This window comes from Schistocerca cancellata, chromosome 5 (assembly GCF_023864275.1).
Source record: "Schistocerca cancellata isolate TAMUIC-IGC-003103 chromosome 5, iqSchCanc2.1, whole genome shotgun sequence".
Lineage (NCBI taxonomy): Eukaryota > Metazoa > Arthropoda > Insecta > Orthoptera > Acrididae > Schistocerca > Schistocerca cancellata.
Window position 1 is genome coordinate 764186781 of NC_064630.1, and position 15810 is coordinate 764202590.

Consider the following 15810-nt stretch of genomic DNA (forward strand, 5'->3'; position numbering starts at 1 on the left):
GATGACATTGGTGTCTCTGCAGAACATGTGACAAGCAGCAAAATATGGAGCCGCGTCTGCAGCTGCTGACCCATTATGTTTTTGCCCTAATTCTTGCCCTCAATTGAAGTCATTCTGTAAAAATGGAGAAAGAATGTAACGGCCTTCTCCACCAGAAATTCTGTAACATATTTTTGTTTTGAAAGTTTTCATGAGATGTTCTGCCAATCGTTGGATTGCAGACGAAAGGGAGGTGCTGTGTTATGCTGGGTGCCATTGTGAAAGCAAAAAATCTGTAAAGGATTAGCCAAAAGTTGAGACCAATGCCCAAAATCACAGTGCAAGTTAGGCCTTTGACAGAAAAAGTTTTTGATAGCGCCTCGACAGTAGCGTCTGCTGTGATAGATAGAAAATGAAAAGCATAAGGAAACTTGGAAAAAGCATCCACAACCAATAATCAAGAAGTGTCTAAAAAGGTACAGCAAAGTCAGTATGAATTCATTCCCAAGGTAGTGTGGGCACTATCCAAGGGGAAAAAAAGCAGTGTGCAGTGCACTTGCACTTGCCCACGAAAGGCAAAGGTCCTGAGTTCGAATCTCGGTCCGGCACACAGTTTTAATCTGCCAGGAAGTTTCATATCCGTGCACACTCCGCTGCAGAGTGAATATCACATTCTGGAAACATCCCCCAGGCTGTGACTAAGCCATGTCTCCGCAATATCCTTTCTTTCAGGAGTGTTAGTTCTGCAAGGCCCGCAGGAGAGCTTCTGTAAAGTTTGGAAGGTAGGAGACGAGGTACTGGCAGTAAAGGTATGAGGATGGGGCATGAGTCATGCTTGGGTAGCTCAGATGGTAGAGCACTTGCCCGCGAAAGGCAAAGCTCCCAAGTTTGAGTCTTGGTCCAGCACACAGTTTTAATCTGCCAGGAAGTTTCAGTGTGCAGTGCAGCGTGTTGTTTGAAATAGTTGCTGCAGGATTCGACAAGAAGTCCACCATGCTATCAATACGAGGCCAGAACATCTGCCAAAATGCCAGTTGTTTAGTGCAGAAGGCTCCTCAATGACCTTGATGTAAAAGGTTGAGAATCTCCCTATGCATTGTTGCTGAAATGACATCATGGGGAGTACTCCCTATCGGCAAGAGAATGACACCATCTAACAGGGAAAGACGTGATGGAAAGTATAGAAGTTCCACACTTGGTCAGATGCCCAACCCAGTGGACGCTCGGGCCACATGTGTTGGATCATATGAACAACTTATTTTAATATGCTGCTGTGGATGCAACCCTGGAGGTGTTAATGAGGAAACCATCAATAGTCTGTTATGCTTCTGTTTCAAATTGAAAATACAACATTTCATCTTGACCAGACAATGGATTGGGCCCCACGTGTAGCCAAGACAGTGTGTCCACATTTGAGTGCTGTGATGTAGGGCAGAAATGGAACTTATAACGATATGTTTATGTAATGTGTATACATAAACATACAGTTATAAATGTCCTCATTCGTAGTCACTAATTATAACAATGTGTTTACTTTTGTGCTGTAACATATAGCTATAATCAGCGGTGGAAATATATTTGCGAACGCCGACCGTTTGCGGCAGTTTCTTGTTGGATCATCTGATCAGTCGGAAGTTGCATTGCAGAGGAGAGTAAATGCCTATTCAAAATATAATTATTTTTGGATAGCTCAACATGAATTTCCTAAGGGACCATAGCTTATCATGCATTTACTAGTAGAATATGGCACGGAGAAAATATTTCGCCGCATGCAACTTCCGCCCGATTTCGACAAAAGAATTCGTGACTGTGAACTCTCTATTTGGCAGAAACATAAAGAAAATTAAATAACTTCATAAAGGAGTGAGACATAGATTCTATACTAAATAAATAATCCATACACCAGTTCCATTTAACTCTGAATTTATGGCAATTAATAGATGAACTTACACTGCAATGAAGGATTTAACATGGATGCCGTTTTGACTGGCACTTCTCTTCTTGTAATGAAAATAATTCCTTTGACATTTTCACATACACGCCACACAATAAATCTACTGCTATGCAGTATTACACTTTTAGTATTGCACTTTTACTTTACACTAAAATAATATTATTTTTAACAATAATAATATGGCAGCAAGACATGCGTGTCCGACACTAGTTACAAGAGACAAGAGAAAATGACTAACTGAGTAACTGTTCATCGAGAATATCTCGTACATCAAAAGAATGTGTAAAAGTGTTCTTCTTCTATCTGTTTTTCACGCCGTGGTTTTCAAAGTCAGTAACTCACATCAAAAGAATGTGTAAAAGTGTTCTTCTTCTATCTGTTTTTCACGCCGTGGTTTTCAAAGTCAGTAACTCACTGTATCTCTGATGGTGCTTCGACAATAAACAAGTTACGTCACAGGTCGTTCACCTTTTACATTCTCTCAACATTATTTGCTAACTGTAGCTGTTGCCGAGCTGATTTAAAATGATAAGGCAATCACATAATGTTACAAACTGGTAATTATATCTTGACAAAAATAAAGCTCAATGATGAAGGCAGTGGTGGCTTTGTCAGCTAAAGCAGCTGAAGAATGAAACAAGGAAACTAAAGGTTTAAGATCTGTGACTGAGTGGAGTTTTGTGCTGCACAAGAAGACATAAAATTTTTTAAAGGCATAAACAATCTCAAGGGCTTCTTTTTGACCCGGGAATAGTGCTGTTGAGCTGTGTGGAATGTTTTGGACACAAAAGTAATAGGTTGCTCATAGTCTTCCACATGACAATGGGTCAGAACCACCCCAACCCACTACTGGGAGGCATCTGTAGCTAAGACTAAATGTTTTCCTGCTTGGAAGGCCGGAAAACAAGGCACAGAGCATAATTTGTTTTTAAGTTGCACAAGTGCTTGCTCACAGGCTGGCGACCACTTGAAAGGGATATTTTTATGATGCAGCAGAGGGTGAGCCAGTGTTGCTGCACCCAGAAGAAACCTGTGAGTGCAAAAAGACGGTTGGGTCAGCTCAGAGTTTGTGGAGACTTAAAAGTTACCATTAATGCACAATCTGTTATTGACACATACCCTCTGCATCAAAATATTGACATCTGATGTTTATGCTGCCTATTGCCCCTGCTGCCTTCCAATGTTTTTTGGAACAATTTACGGCAGATGAGATCGGTCAAATGATGCCTAGTGATGTCAACTGATACAATGTGGACGTGACTTGTTCACATAAGTACAGAGGTATGGACCACATCCAGAAAAAAATGGCTCAGTCGAAGGTTTAAGCATGATATGTGTTGTGAAGTTATTTGCACACCCTAATCCCTCAGAAAACAAATCTGAAAATCCATATCACAATGAATCTACATTGTGATAAGGAACCTGATCTGATACAAGCTGCACAGTAATAGAAAATTCAAAAGCAACAAAATTGTCTAACCTAAACAAATTTTCAGTATAAGAATAATTAATAATCAAATAGGTGATAGGATGGGCTACAGACTTGTAAGCTGTGTGCCTGTAAATTGACCAAGAACAGAAAAATGTTATGTATTGCAGCTTATTCAGATGGCATTTGACAGAAGCCAATGGTGGGGAGCCCTGCCATGTGTACGTTTGAGAACTGAGGAACGAAATAGCCGCTCCAGTGTCAACTCATAGTGATGACAGCTTGTTCACCACAGACACTTCAACAAAGAGCTTATTCCAACTTGCAGACAATGAGGAAATAGAATGAATGTCTATGTCCATTCATTCTAAGGAAAGCTGAGAATAACAAACAGATACAATGTGGTCTTTCTAGTGAGACTTGTGACATGATGCTCACTGCCTGGGGGATTCAGCTCTCATATTACACAAAACAAGAGGGGGATAGCAGAAGTGCTGCACAGTGTTGTTATTGTTTCTGATGGGGTTGTCCATTACAAGTACTATTCCTCATTTGAATGGCATCAACTTCCTCGTAGGTTGGCAGGCTTGTTGCTATGCACAAATGTGTTTTCTATCAATGACAGTGATATTACTCTATGCTTTAATTTGGTGGCTCACAGCACAGGAGATTTCAAAGGACTGAGCAATGTTTAAAGCTTCATCTAAGAAGAGATCCTCAAATTGAAGGTCTCTCTGAAGAACTTGCATATTGGGTGCTAGGTGGACGATCACATCTCTTACCATGGCGTCTGCAGAGGATTGTTTGGAAGTTTTAGTAATAAAGTCCCACTCATGGCTCAACCTCTGCAGCTTTGCTACCCAAGCACAATAATACTAATGTGGCCACTCGCACCACTGGTATTATTCTACATGAGCAGCAATGACATGGGTATGCTTGTGGTGATAAGAAGACAACAAACTACATACATCATCGAGAGAGAGGGAGGCCAGTTCCTGCAAAGGGCTGATTGACACAAATGGTACACACAAGGAACAATGCGTGATTGAAAACTAAGCCTTACTAGTTTCTTTGTCTCTCACCCTAAATGCAACAAACTGCCAGTGGAGCCATATTTCATAAGCTTCCCAGTCTTCAGCAGAGCCATTGTATGCAGAAATGGGAGTGTGGTGGAGCCTGAACTGTCAGCTTTGCCTCAAGTTTTCCAAGGTAGCCCTAGTAAGTTGCTGCTACTGGAAAAATGATTGAAGTACTGCATCCATGTATAAGTTACATGAAAAAAATAGTAAGAGAAGTTGAACACACGGAAGTTCTATTCATCGCTACTTGGGTCCTAGCTCTGAACACAATATAAAGCACAGTAGGAAGAAACCAACTCTTTATTCAGTCATGGCAGGACAGTGCAACCACTTAGTTTAGAGAATATATTATACAAGACTGCTGACCAGAACCAGTAAAAGCTTATATAAGAAGCATTTGCCTGTCAGGGACCTCTTGCTATTGATGGCAGGCAATAGAGATGCTGGACCAAGGTCGGCAACATCTGGCAGGGGAACCTGGATCAGCTGCATGGTGCACGTATCAACAAGTGCTGTGGTAATGGTGACAGAGCTCCAGTAGTGTGTGAGTTACTACAAAAAAATAAGAAGTAAGCAAAAGTGAAAAGTGCTTTGAAACCCTAAAAAATAATCTCACAATAGGGAAGAATAATGTGTCATAATGACTGGTGTGAAATAATGAGTTGTATTACTGGAAATGCTGTGCAGTTGAAACTGTGCTATAATAAAATTATTAGGTACAGTAACCTAGGAATTATTTTATACTCTTTTGTATGTATATCTTATACATACTGATAAGCCAAAACTTGATGACCACTGCCTGCAATGTTGGATGCTGCGTGGTGGTGCTATGGGCACATGATGTGGTAACAAAAGTATGTAAGTAGAGCTGACATGGACAGGGGTTCACCCTAGCAAAGATATAGGCTGAAAATGGGATAATCCATTAAGATAACTAACTTTGACAAATGGCAGACTTATGGTGCAGAGTCCATGAACAAGTATCTTGAAAATGGTGAAGTGTGTTGAATGTTCATGTGCTACTGTTGTGAAGATCTGCAGAAAGAGGTAGAGGGACAGTGAGACCAACACAAGATGGTAAATGATTGGATGTCCACAGCTTCACAGACTGTGGGATTTTGAGGCTTGTGTACTCTGTAAAGTAGGATAGATGGTGATCTGTGGCACCTCTGCCAAGAAATCACAGTACTGGTGCACACACAAGTGTTTCGGAGCACAGTGTGCATCAGACCTTCTTGAACATGGAGCTCCACAGCAGACCATTCCTACTTGTTCACATATTGCCCCCAACAACTTTATCAATTATAATTTTAGTGGGCACGAACAATCTAGGATCAACTGTCAGTCAATGGAAACATATCAGCTCTTCAGATGAATCATTTTTTGCTATGCAAGATCACTGGTTGTCTCCACAAACAGTGTCATTGAGATGAATGGTGGCTCAAAAAACGCAGTGCGCCACAGACACAGGTTGGTGGGAGCAGCTATGGGAGGCATTGTGCTGCCCTTGCATGGGACCTGTGGTAATAATAAAGACATGCTGACAGCTGCGAACCACCTGCAGCCTTTCATGTTTGATGTAGTCCCCAACAGTGATTCATCTTTCAGCAATATAATTGTCCTTGTCTTGGAGCCAGAGCAGTGCTACAGTGGTTTGAGGAGCATTATAGTCAACTCATGTTGATGTCTCGGTGACCAAATTTGTGTAATGTAGATTGTATGGAACCCATCTGGATTGCTATCTGGCCCCATCACCACACACACACACAAATCAGTGGCTCGTTATTTATGTGACTTACATGGCCCCTGCGTATGTGTGAAGTGCCACATACGTTCAGGAACCTACCAACAAACTGTCGGATCCCTGATATGCAGAATCAGTGACGTATTTTGTTCCAAAGACAGACAGACAAGCTGTAAAGCTGGTGAGAATAATGTTTTGGCTCATCATTATATTTATGATAATTACTGCATAAATTTGAAGAGAAAAATGTGTTGAAACTTTTTAACCTGTGTCACATTTTTGAAGACCTCACATAGCATTTGTTGAATGTGTATTAAATCTAAGCATACAAATTCTCGTGTAAGATACATTATTGGTATTTGCTTTGTCAGCCACGCTTCAAATCTGTGGAGATATCCAGTTTTGTATTTGTGGAATGAGAATATCTAATCATATCTAAAGTTTTTTGTCAAATACAAACGAAACATTTTTCACCAAAGAGATTTGACTCACATAATCTCATTTGAACCCCTCTTCCTTGTGATTCAGTGCTCTTTGTCAAAAAGTTGAGCTATTAATAAAAAACAATCCAAAATGAGAATGGCAGTTCTTGGTTATTTTAATTAATTAGAACTTTAGTATGTTTCAAATTGGCTTTTGGTTTATCACATTCAAAATTATTGGAAAGGAAGAAGAATTAGAAATATTTTGGACTGTGGGTTGCACCATTGACAGATGTGGTAATGATGTTTGACATCAGTGGTAATGTAAAGAACATCTATTAAATTGAATACCTTACTATGACACTTATATTACAGTTTTAACTTCACAGAATTTAACAATGTAAATAGCAGCTGTGAGATTTATTTATTTATTTATTTACACATCAAGTTCCATAGGACCAAATTGAGGAGCAAATCTCCAAGGTCGTGGAACATGTCAGTATATGAAATTACAACATAAAAAAAAGATAAAAATAAAATTTTATGAACCTGAAAAAGTCAACCCGTAAGTTTAAGTAAACGCAATCAACAATACAACAAGAATAAGCTTAATTTTTCAAGGAACTCCTCAACAAAATAGGAGTGACCCATAAGAAAACTCTTCAGTTTTGAAAACCCTTCAGTTTTGATTTGAAAGTGCATGGATTACTGCTAGATTTTTGAATTCGAGCGGTAGCTTATTGAAAATGGATGCAGCAACATACTGCACACCTTTCTGCAAAAGAGTTAAGGAAGTCCAATCCAAATGCAGGTTTGATTTCTGCCGGTTATTAACTGAGTGAAAGCTGCTTATTCTTGGGAATAAGCTAATATTGTTAACAAGAAATTATAGTAAGGAATATTTATATTGAGTGGCCAATGTCAAAATACTCAGACACCCAAACAAGTTCGTGAACTTACACCACTTATTGCCCGAACTGCCCGTTTCTGAGCCAAAAATATCCTTTTAGAATGAGAAGAGTTACCCCAAAATATAATACCATACGACATAAGAAAGTGAAAATAATTTTTGTGTTGAACGATAACTCACATCAGATACCATTCAAATAGTAAAAATGGTAGGATTAAGTCTTTGAATAAGATCCTGAACGCAGGCTTTCCATGATAATTTACTATCTATCTGAACAGATAGAAATTTGAACTGTTCAGTTTCACTAATCATATGCCCATTCTGTGAAATTAAAACATCAGGTTTTGTTGAATAGTGTGTTAGAAACTGTAAAAACTGAGTCTTACTGTGATTTTGTGTTAGTTTATTTTCTACAAGCCATGAACTTAGGCCACGAACTGCTCTGTTTGAAACTGGGCCAATGGTGCACACAACATCCTTTACTATCAAGCTAGTGTCATAAAGCAAACAGAAATATTTTAGAGTTACCCATAATACTAGAGGGCATATCGTTTATATAAATAAGGAACTGGAGTGGCCCCAACACTGATCCCTGGGGCACCCGCCACTTGACAGTACCTCACTCAGACCCCACATCACAGCCGTTATCAACATTGTGAATGATGACCTTTTGCTGCCTGTTGCTAAAGTAAGAGGTTAACCAGTTGTGAGCTACACCCCATATTCCATAATGGTCCAACTTCTGGATCAATATTTTGTGATCAACACAATCAGATGCCTTAGTTAAATCAAAAAGTATGCCTAGCATTCAAAACCTTTTATTAACCCATCCAGTACCTCACAGAGAAAGGAGAATATAGCATTTTCAGTTGTTAAACGACTTCTAAAGCCGAACTGTACATTTGATAGCAAATTGTGTGATATAAAATTATCAATTATCCTTACATACACAGCCTTTTCAATAACTTTAGCAAACACTGATGGCACAGAAATAAGTCTAAAATTGTCTACCTAATCCTTTTCACCATTTTTATAAAGCAGCTTTACTACTGAGTACTTTAATCATTCAGGAAACTGACCATTCCTGAAGGAAAAATTACAAATATGGCTAAATACAGGGCTAACATGTGCAGTACAGTACTTTAATATTCTGCTAGGAACTCCATCATATCTATGAGAGTCCCTAGTCTTCAGTGATTTAATTATTGACTCAATCTGCCCCTTGTCTGTATCACAGAGGAGTATTTCAGACATCAATCTCGGAAAGGCATTTGGCAAGAAAGTTATATGATTCCCTGTAGAAACTAAATTTTTATTTAATTCACCAGCAATGCTCAGAAAATGATTGTTAAATACTGTACATATATCTGATTTATCAGTAACAGAAATATTTTTACTATGAACAGACTTTATATTGTCGACCTTGTGCTGCTGACGACACACTTCCTTCCCAACTGACCATATGGTTTTAATTTTATCCTGTGAAACAGCTATTCTATTTGCATACCACATACTCTTTGCCTTCCTAAAAACAGTTTTAAGCACCGTACAATACTGTTTGTAATAGGCTACTGTAGCTTGATTGTGACTACTTCTAACGTTATGATATAATTCCCACTTTGTTCTACATGATATCCATATCCACTAGTCAGCCACACAGGCTGCCTATTACTGCTAGTACCCCGTTTAGAATGTTCTAATGGAAAGCAACTCTCAAAGAGCATGAGAAATGTGTTAAGGAAAGCGTTATATTTGTCATCTATGTTAACGGCACTATAAACATCCAACCACCCTTGTTCCTTCACAAGGTTTAAAAAACTCTCTTTTGGTGTTGGATTAACTTTCCTACATAGTTTATAATTATATGTGACATTTGGTACAAAAGCCTTTTAATATTAAAATTTGTGCATCATGGTCTGAAAGGCCATTCACCCTTTTACTAACTGAATGCCCATCTAGTAATGAAGAATGAATAAAAATATTGTCTGTGGCTGTGATACTGTTCCCCTGCACCCTAGTTGGAAAAAACACAGTCTGCATCAGATCATATGGATTTAGGAGATCTACCAACATCCTTTTTCTTGCACCATTATATACAAAATTTATTTTGAAGCCACCGTATATAACTAATTTGTGGTACTTCCTACAAAGTGAATCAAGAATCCTCTCTAGCTCAAGCAGAAATTCTATGAAGTCAGAGTTAGGGGACCTATAAACAACAACAATTAGAAGTTTAGTTTTACTAAATTCAACTGCCCCAGAGCAAGATTCAAATATCTGTTCAGTGCAGTGTCATGATATGTCTATGGAATCAAATGGAATACTGTTTTTTACGTACATAGCCACATCCCCACCCCACAAGGAACTCATTGAGAAACAGCAAGCTAATCTGTATCCTGATAACGGAAGCCTCTGAATTGTCAAATTGTTTAAGTGATGCTCTGATATACTGATAATTTCAGAGTTAACATCTATAAGCAGTTCACTAACTTTATCTCTGATACCTCTTATATTTTGATGAAATATGCTAATTCCTTCTCTACTTGGAAGCATTACATCCTCGGAAGGTGAGCCCTTAGAGGGACTTCCTTTAAGCAGGTATACCTATCAGCTGTCTTCAATCTAAAAAAAAAAAGGTGCAGCTGTAACATGAACTACTACAGGAATCTTTTGATGAGTGATCCCACCACCACCCACTACACTGTCACCTATAAGCTTTGCCAGCCTCTCCTTTCCATACCTATTGAGGTGCAAGCCATGCCTAGTGAAACCCGTTCTACTGATAGACCCATCTGGCACCACTGAAATGTGACCCATGCCCTCTGCCATCAGCGCCCCCTCCAGCCTCATGTTAACATGCCTAACAGCCGCATTAAGATGAAGCCGATCATGATGCTGAAACAGTTGCATGAAATGCACATTAGTGCATCCAGTTTGAGTAGCTGTCTTTACCAGGTCATGACCTACACCATATTTCCTGTTTTAATATTTTTTTGTGGGATCTAAAATTTAAAAAACCTCTCTCACACCGGCCTGATTTAGCTTCACTGATCAGGATAGTAAAAACATGCGTATATTAAGGGAATTTTCATTCACAAAGCAGGCTTATCACATTCACACAGTTCAATACTGTTCTATCCTGATTAAATTGAGCTTAACTTAAATTCCATAAGGCAGTGAAGCAATTTCGAAGTCTCGGTGCGACGAAAATTGTCAGTCGATCTCCTGAAAACATTTGTAATAATTATTAACTTTCGGTGATCACATGGGGAAGACCGGAGATCTGCTGGTAAGACCGTGTTAGCCTATTTATTTGAAGTAATAAACTGGATATCTTGAGCATACAAAACGGCAGGTTCGTCCAGTGTAAATCAGACGTTCCCCACTGATCCCGTGCAACACAGCATAGTAAGCATGCACTGTCAATAATAATCAGTTAAATAATACGCAAACACACTTATTTTAGTTTAGTTCATTTCATGTATTAAATTCCTTCTCGTACAGAATCTCATCAAGGTGGCGACTAGCTCAACAATACATACATATACATCCTCCTCCTTTCATGGCTAATCGGCAAGATCTCCTTCATTCTTTTCATAAGAGGAAACATAGATAGCAGAGAAGCTATTCCATGGAGTAAATGGACACTCCAAGGAATAATACGGCTTGAAACTACTTTGCATTGATAATCATCGTATATTAAAGTTTAGGAATCGGTAAGATAAGAAGAGATATTTCAAGATATGTACTGAGTTATATAATTTATAAAATTTCTGAAAATATCGCGGCGAGACAGCTGCAAGAGACATTACACTGTCCCTATCAGGATTGTTCCCTGCTCCACCCACTATCAGTATCTGATCCTCCTTCGTAAAATTCCTACATAACTCCCCTATGCTGTCAGTCTCCTGAGCCCACCCTGCACTAGGCTTCATAATGTTGGTGACCTGGTACTCACTCCCCAACACTTCCTGCAACTGCTGGCCTACACCTCTACCATGCAAACTACCTAGCAGCTGAACCATCTTCTTTCTGTCTTTCTGTTAGACTTTGCAACTGACCTAGGCCTCCTAACTGCTGAGGACTGCTGCATGTTACTTACATCTACAGCTACAAGAGGCTCCTCTCCACTCAACTCTGACAGCTGGTCAAATCTATTGCATATACGCAAAGTGTAACTGTCTGAATACCTCCTCCCCCTAGCTGCCTTCTTGCCAACTGCCAGTTCCCATTCCCCACCAACCTTCAGCCTCCTCAACCTATCTGGTTCCTCTTTTGCTCCTGCTCCTCTATCAACTTATTTCTACTACAAATTCTGCATTCCTAGGAGGGGCTGTCTCTAGAATGCCCACTATCTTCCCTAGCGCATTCCTCCCCCCCCTCCCCCCCCATGAAAATACTTTGAACGAATCCCACGCCGTAACCCCCTATTCACAAACCTATGACAGAGCCCACACTTCTCACTCATGGTAAAAGTTTACAGTTACTGAAAAAAACTATACGTCTATGTTATTTAAGTTTAATTTCACCAGTAGAACTACTTATAGAACTAACAACAGTGATCTTGAAATTCTCTGTCTACTAAGAAAGCAACTACTTGTATTAATACTACAAGCTACCTGTGTACCTCTGTGTAAACAACACAAGGATTAAGTGATTTACATTTCTTCTCATTCTTAGTATTCATGAAGTGCAACAGAGTTTCTACTGATTTTCAGAGGATAAATTCATTACTTTTTCATTACCCGTTAAGTTGAGTTCATGACCTCTCAAAAATATGTTTGGTACAATGACAAAAACATTTTTTGTAACGAACCTGAAAAACATTGAAATGAAAGCTGAATGTAATGATTCTTATATCACTTGAACTGTATTTTAGCATTAAATATGTAACTGTATAATAATTGTAGTATACTGCTCATCTGATGCTGTAAAAAATTCAGCTCTCACTACGGTGGGGTATGGCTATTTTCAAATATATTTGTCATTACACCCAATTAAAATGCAAATAGTACTCTGGGGAAAGTGTCCAATTTTCCTTAAGACAATATAACAATTATAAAATTACAAAATCTGTATCAGATGATAAATTTCACTGTGATAGATTCAGTATTTAAGTTTCTTCCTTTATATTTTTAAAATGAAATTATAATTAGAATAGTTGTATATTAATTATTGAAAACCTCTAAAGAAATACCTTTCCAAAAAAAGACATAGGTTAAAGAACTTTACATAGCAGAGGGAGTTGATAGAATTAAAGAAACAACTGCTCTAATGTAATCCTTCTGCAACACATTAGATTGCAGCATGGTCTTGGGCAGTGCTACAGTTAACTATGTCATTTCTACTTTGTATATACACCTCATATAGGTCTGTGTCAATGAAGCCACACCTCCAGATTTCTCCCTCTGGAGCTGCCCCTCAGTGTCCCAAATCTCAGTAGCTGAGGCTGTGCTAACGAGGCTTGCACAGATGAACATACAAGTCCCCTACAGATAACAAATCCTTTTTCAGAACTCTGGTGAATCTTTATAATATATATTATAGTTTATTAAGTGGACTGCTGGATACAACATTTTTGGGGTAGTGCTATCTTGCTACTCTCTTCTAGAACTGCACCTGACTGACCTGCAAGACAAAAGTCATAACCACTCACTCAGTTTCATTACTTTTTCTTTACTTTCATTACCATTTGTTCATTTTCATACTCTTTCATGACCAGTAGACAGCCTGTGCAACTGAAATGCTGATGTTTTTCTTGATTACATATGGAAAGTGAGCTATTTTGACACTGAAATTGCTTGTCCTCAGGCAGGCGAAGAGGAGGTGGAACAGTTGACTGAGGACTATCCAGATGATGCATTTTTAATGGTATCTCAGCTGCACTGGGAAGATGAAGTTGTATGGAATGGAGATGAAATCAAACATAAGGTAATAGCAAAGCATGGATACAAATTATTGTGCATAGAATTTATTTGCTTCTTGCATCCTAACTATTGAGAAAGAAGATTGCTATTTAACTTTCTCTCACAGATTTCTACATTCTCAACTCTTCCTCTTCTAGAGGAGAGTTGCTTCCAGTGGAGGTTGCCAAGCTACATTGAAGGCAAATTATTTATCTTGATGTACAGTGTTCAACATCATTCATATTTCAGTTGCCTTCCTTATTTTGGTCTCCCATAAACCCCTAGTTTCACAGATAACCAAAGCCTTTCCAGAGTTGTAATACAGTTCTCAAATTGTGGTGCACACTTGCAGTTTTACCTCCCTGCCAGAGTCTTGTGGAGAGTGTGTGTGTGTGTGTGTGTGTGTGTCTGTGTGTGTGTGTGTGCGTGTGTGCGTGGTTACGTGTGGGGGGCGGGGGGAAGGGGGGGGGTGCACGCACAGGCGCTCAAAGTGCAATGTTGGGAGAAACAGTGCTGCATCTGACCAGTATGTGATTTTCCATATTCATGAGGGAAGTGATCCCTGGTTAGCTTTCAGAGCTATCCAAAAGGTTTCTAATTTTTGCAGGTTGTGAAAAAGTGTGATCGATACCTTTCATGATCAAAGGCTGGGGTTGTTGCAAATGGTGCCTTTGTATGGTAAGAAGGAAATCTTTCTGTTTCTCTGCTCTTACTGCAACATCTAGTTGCTATCTGTGTATACTCAATATTGTTACACCTATTATTAGAAGCAAAGGTCTTTTTCAGGCAGTAGGTTGCCATCATGGCACATAGTATTGAATCTGCCTGCTATTAAGTAAGTAGTATTGTCTAGTAAACTGGTATATTGCACTATATTTTAGGTGATGCAGAAGCTCAACAGCAAGACAAATGCTGCTGGGTGGGTTCCTAGTAGTGGCAACAGGACTGCCCAGGCTTTCAGCCAGCCAGGCAAGGGAGTGCCCCACATAGTTGGAGGCTCTGTCAGGCTGGGTGCTGGCCAGATGCCTGGTCTGTCCAGCTCCGTCAACAAGCAGAACAAGAACATGTATGTGCTTTTGAAAATGTGTTGTTCCCTATTCCATTTAATACATTGCAAAGTTTCAAGTTGTAAAATAGATAATTTTGATTAATATAGAAAGGAAAGAACTTTACTAAGCATGCTCAAAACTGTTCGGTTTTAAAATTTGTGTGTGTGTGTGTGTGTGTGTGTGTGTGTGTGTGTGTGTGTGTGTGGAGGCTTTCAATCTTTTGTGTGTGTGCATATATCATATTCGTTCTACAACTAGACCTAAATTCTGCAAACCATTATCAGGTATGTGCTAAAGGTCACTTTTATAGTACAGTGTATAGTGAAAGCCGTGTTTTACATTTTTATGTGGTCCAGACATGAAATATGCAAAATTGAGGAAAATGCAGACTTGAGTAAAACATTAAAACTCCAAAATATGAGAAAAAGCAAATGTAACTGGCATATCTGATTAAAAATTGTAATCCCCTCCAATACATCATATAAAACCTGTACAAGTGAGGGAAATTAAATGTACAATACAAAGTTTTGTATGATAATTTGTGGTAATGAATTTCATCAGTTCTTAAAAAATTGCGGATGTGTAACAGCAATTAAAAACTCATCATGTATGATGAGATAAAAGAAATTATTCAGGTAGTGAAGGGAGACAAAAATTTAATAGTCATGGGTGACTGGAATTCAAGAGTAGGAAAAGGGAGAGAAGGAATAGTATTGTCTAGTAAACTGGTATATTGCACTATATTTTAGGTGATGCAGAAGCTCAACAGCAAGACAAATGCTGCTGGGTGGGTTCCTAGTAGTGGCAACAGGACTGCCCAGGCAGTTGGATTGGGGCTAAGAAATGAAAGAGGAAGCCGCCTGGTAGAATTTTGCGCAGAGCATAACTTAATCATAGCTAACACTTGGTTTAAGAATCATGAAAGAAGGTTGAATACATGGAAGAACCCTGGAGATACTAGAAGGTTTCAGATAGATTATATAATGATAAGACAGAGATTTAGGAACCAGGTTTTAAATTGTAAGACATTTCCAGGGGCAGATGTGGACTCTGACCACAATCTATTGGTTATGAACTGTAGATTAAAACTGAAGAAACTGCAAAAAGGTGGGAAGTTAAGGAGATGAGACCTGGGTAAACTGAACGAACCAGAGGTTGTACAGAGTTTCAGGGAGAGCATAAGGGAACAATTGACAGGAATTGGAGAAAGAAATACAGTAGAAGAAGAATGGGTAGCTTTGAGGGATGAAATAGTGAAGGCAACAGAGGATCAAATAGGTAAAAAGACAAGGGGTAGCAGAAACACTTGGGTAACAGAAGAAATATTGAATTTAATTG

General features: G+C 39.0%; 1 protein-coding gene across 2 annotated transcripts in view; it reads left to right on the forward strand.

Moving 5' to 3' along the window:
* The window catches only part of LOC126187614 (transcription initiation factor TFIID subunit 1), a 230779-nt gene that overhangs the window by 65575 nt on the left and 149394 nt on the right, over window positions 1–15810 (forward strand). For both annotated transcript variants that reach the window (XM_049928806.1, XM_049928807.1), the window contains exons 5-6: window positions 13329–13448; window positions 14305–14489. In XM_049928806.1, the coding sequence (XP_049784763.1) occupies window positions 13329–13448; window positions 14305–14489 (305 nt within the window). The remainder of the gene's footprint in view (window positions 1–13328; window positions 13449–14304; window positions 14490–15810) is intronic.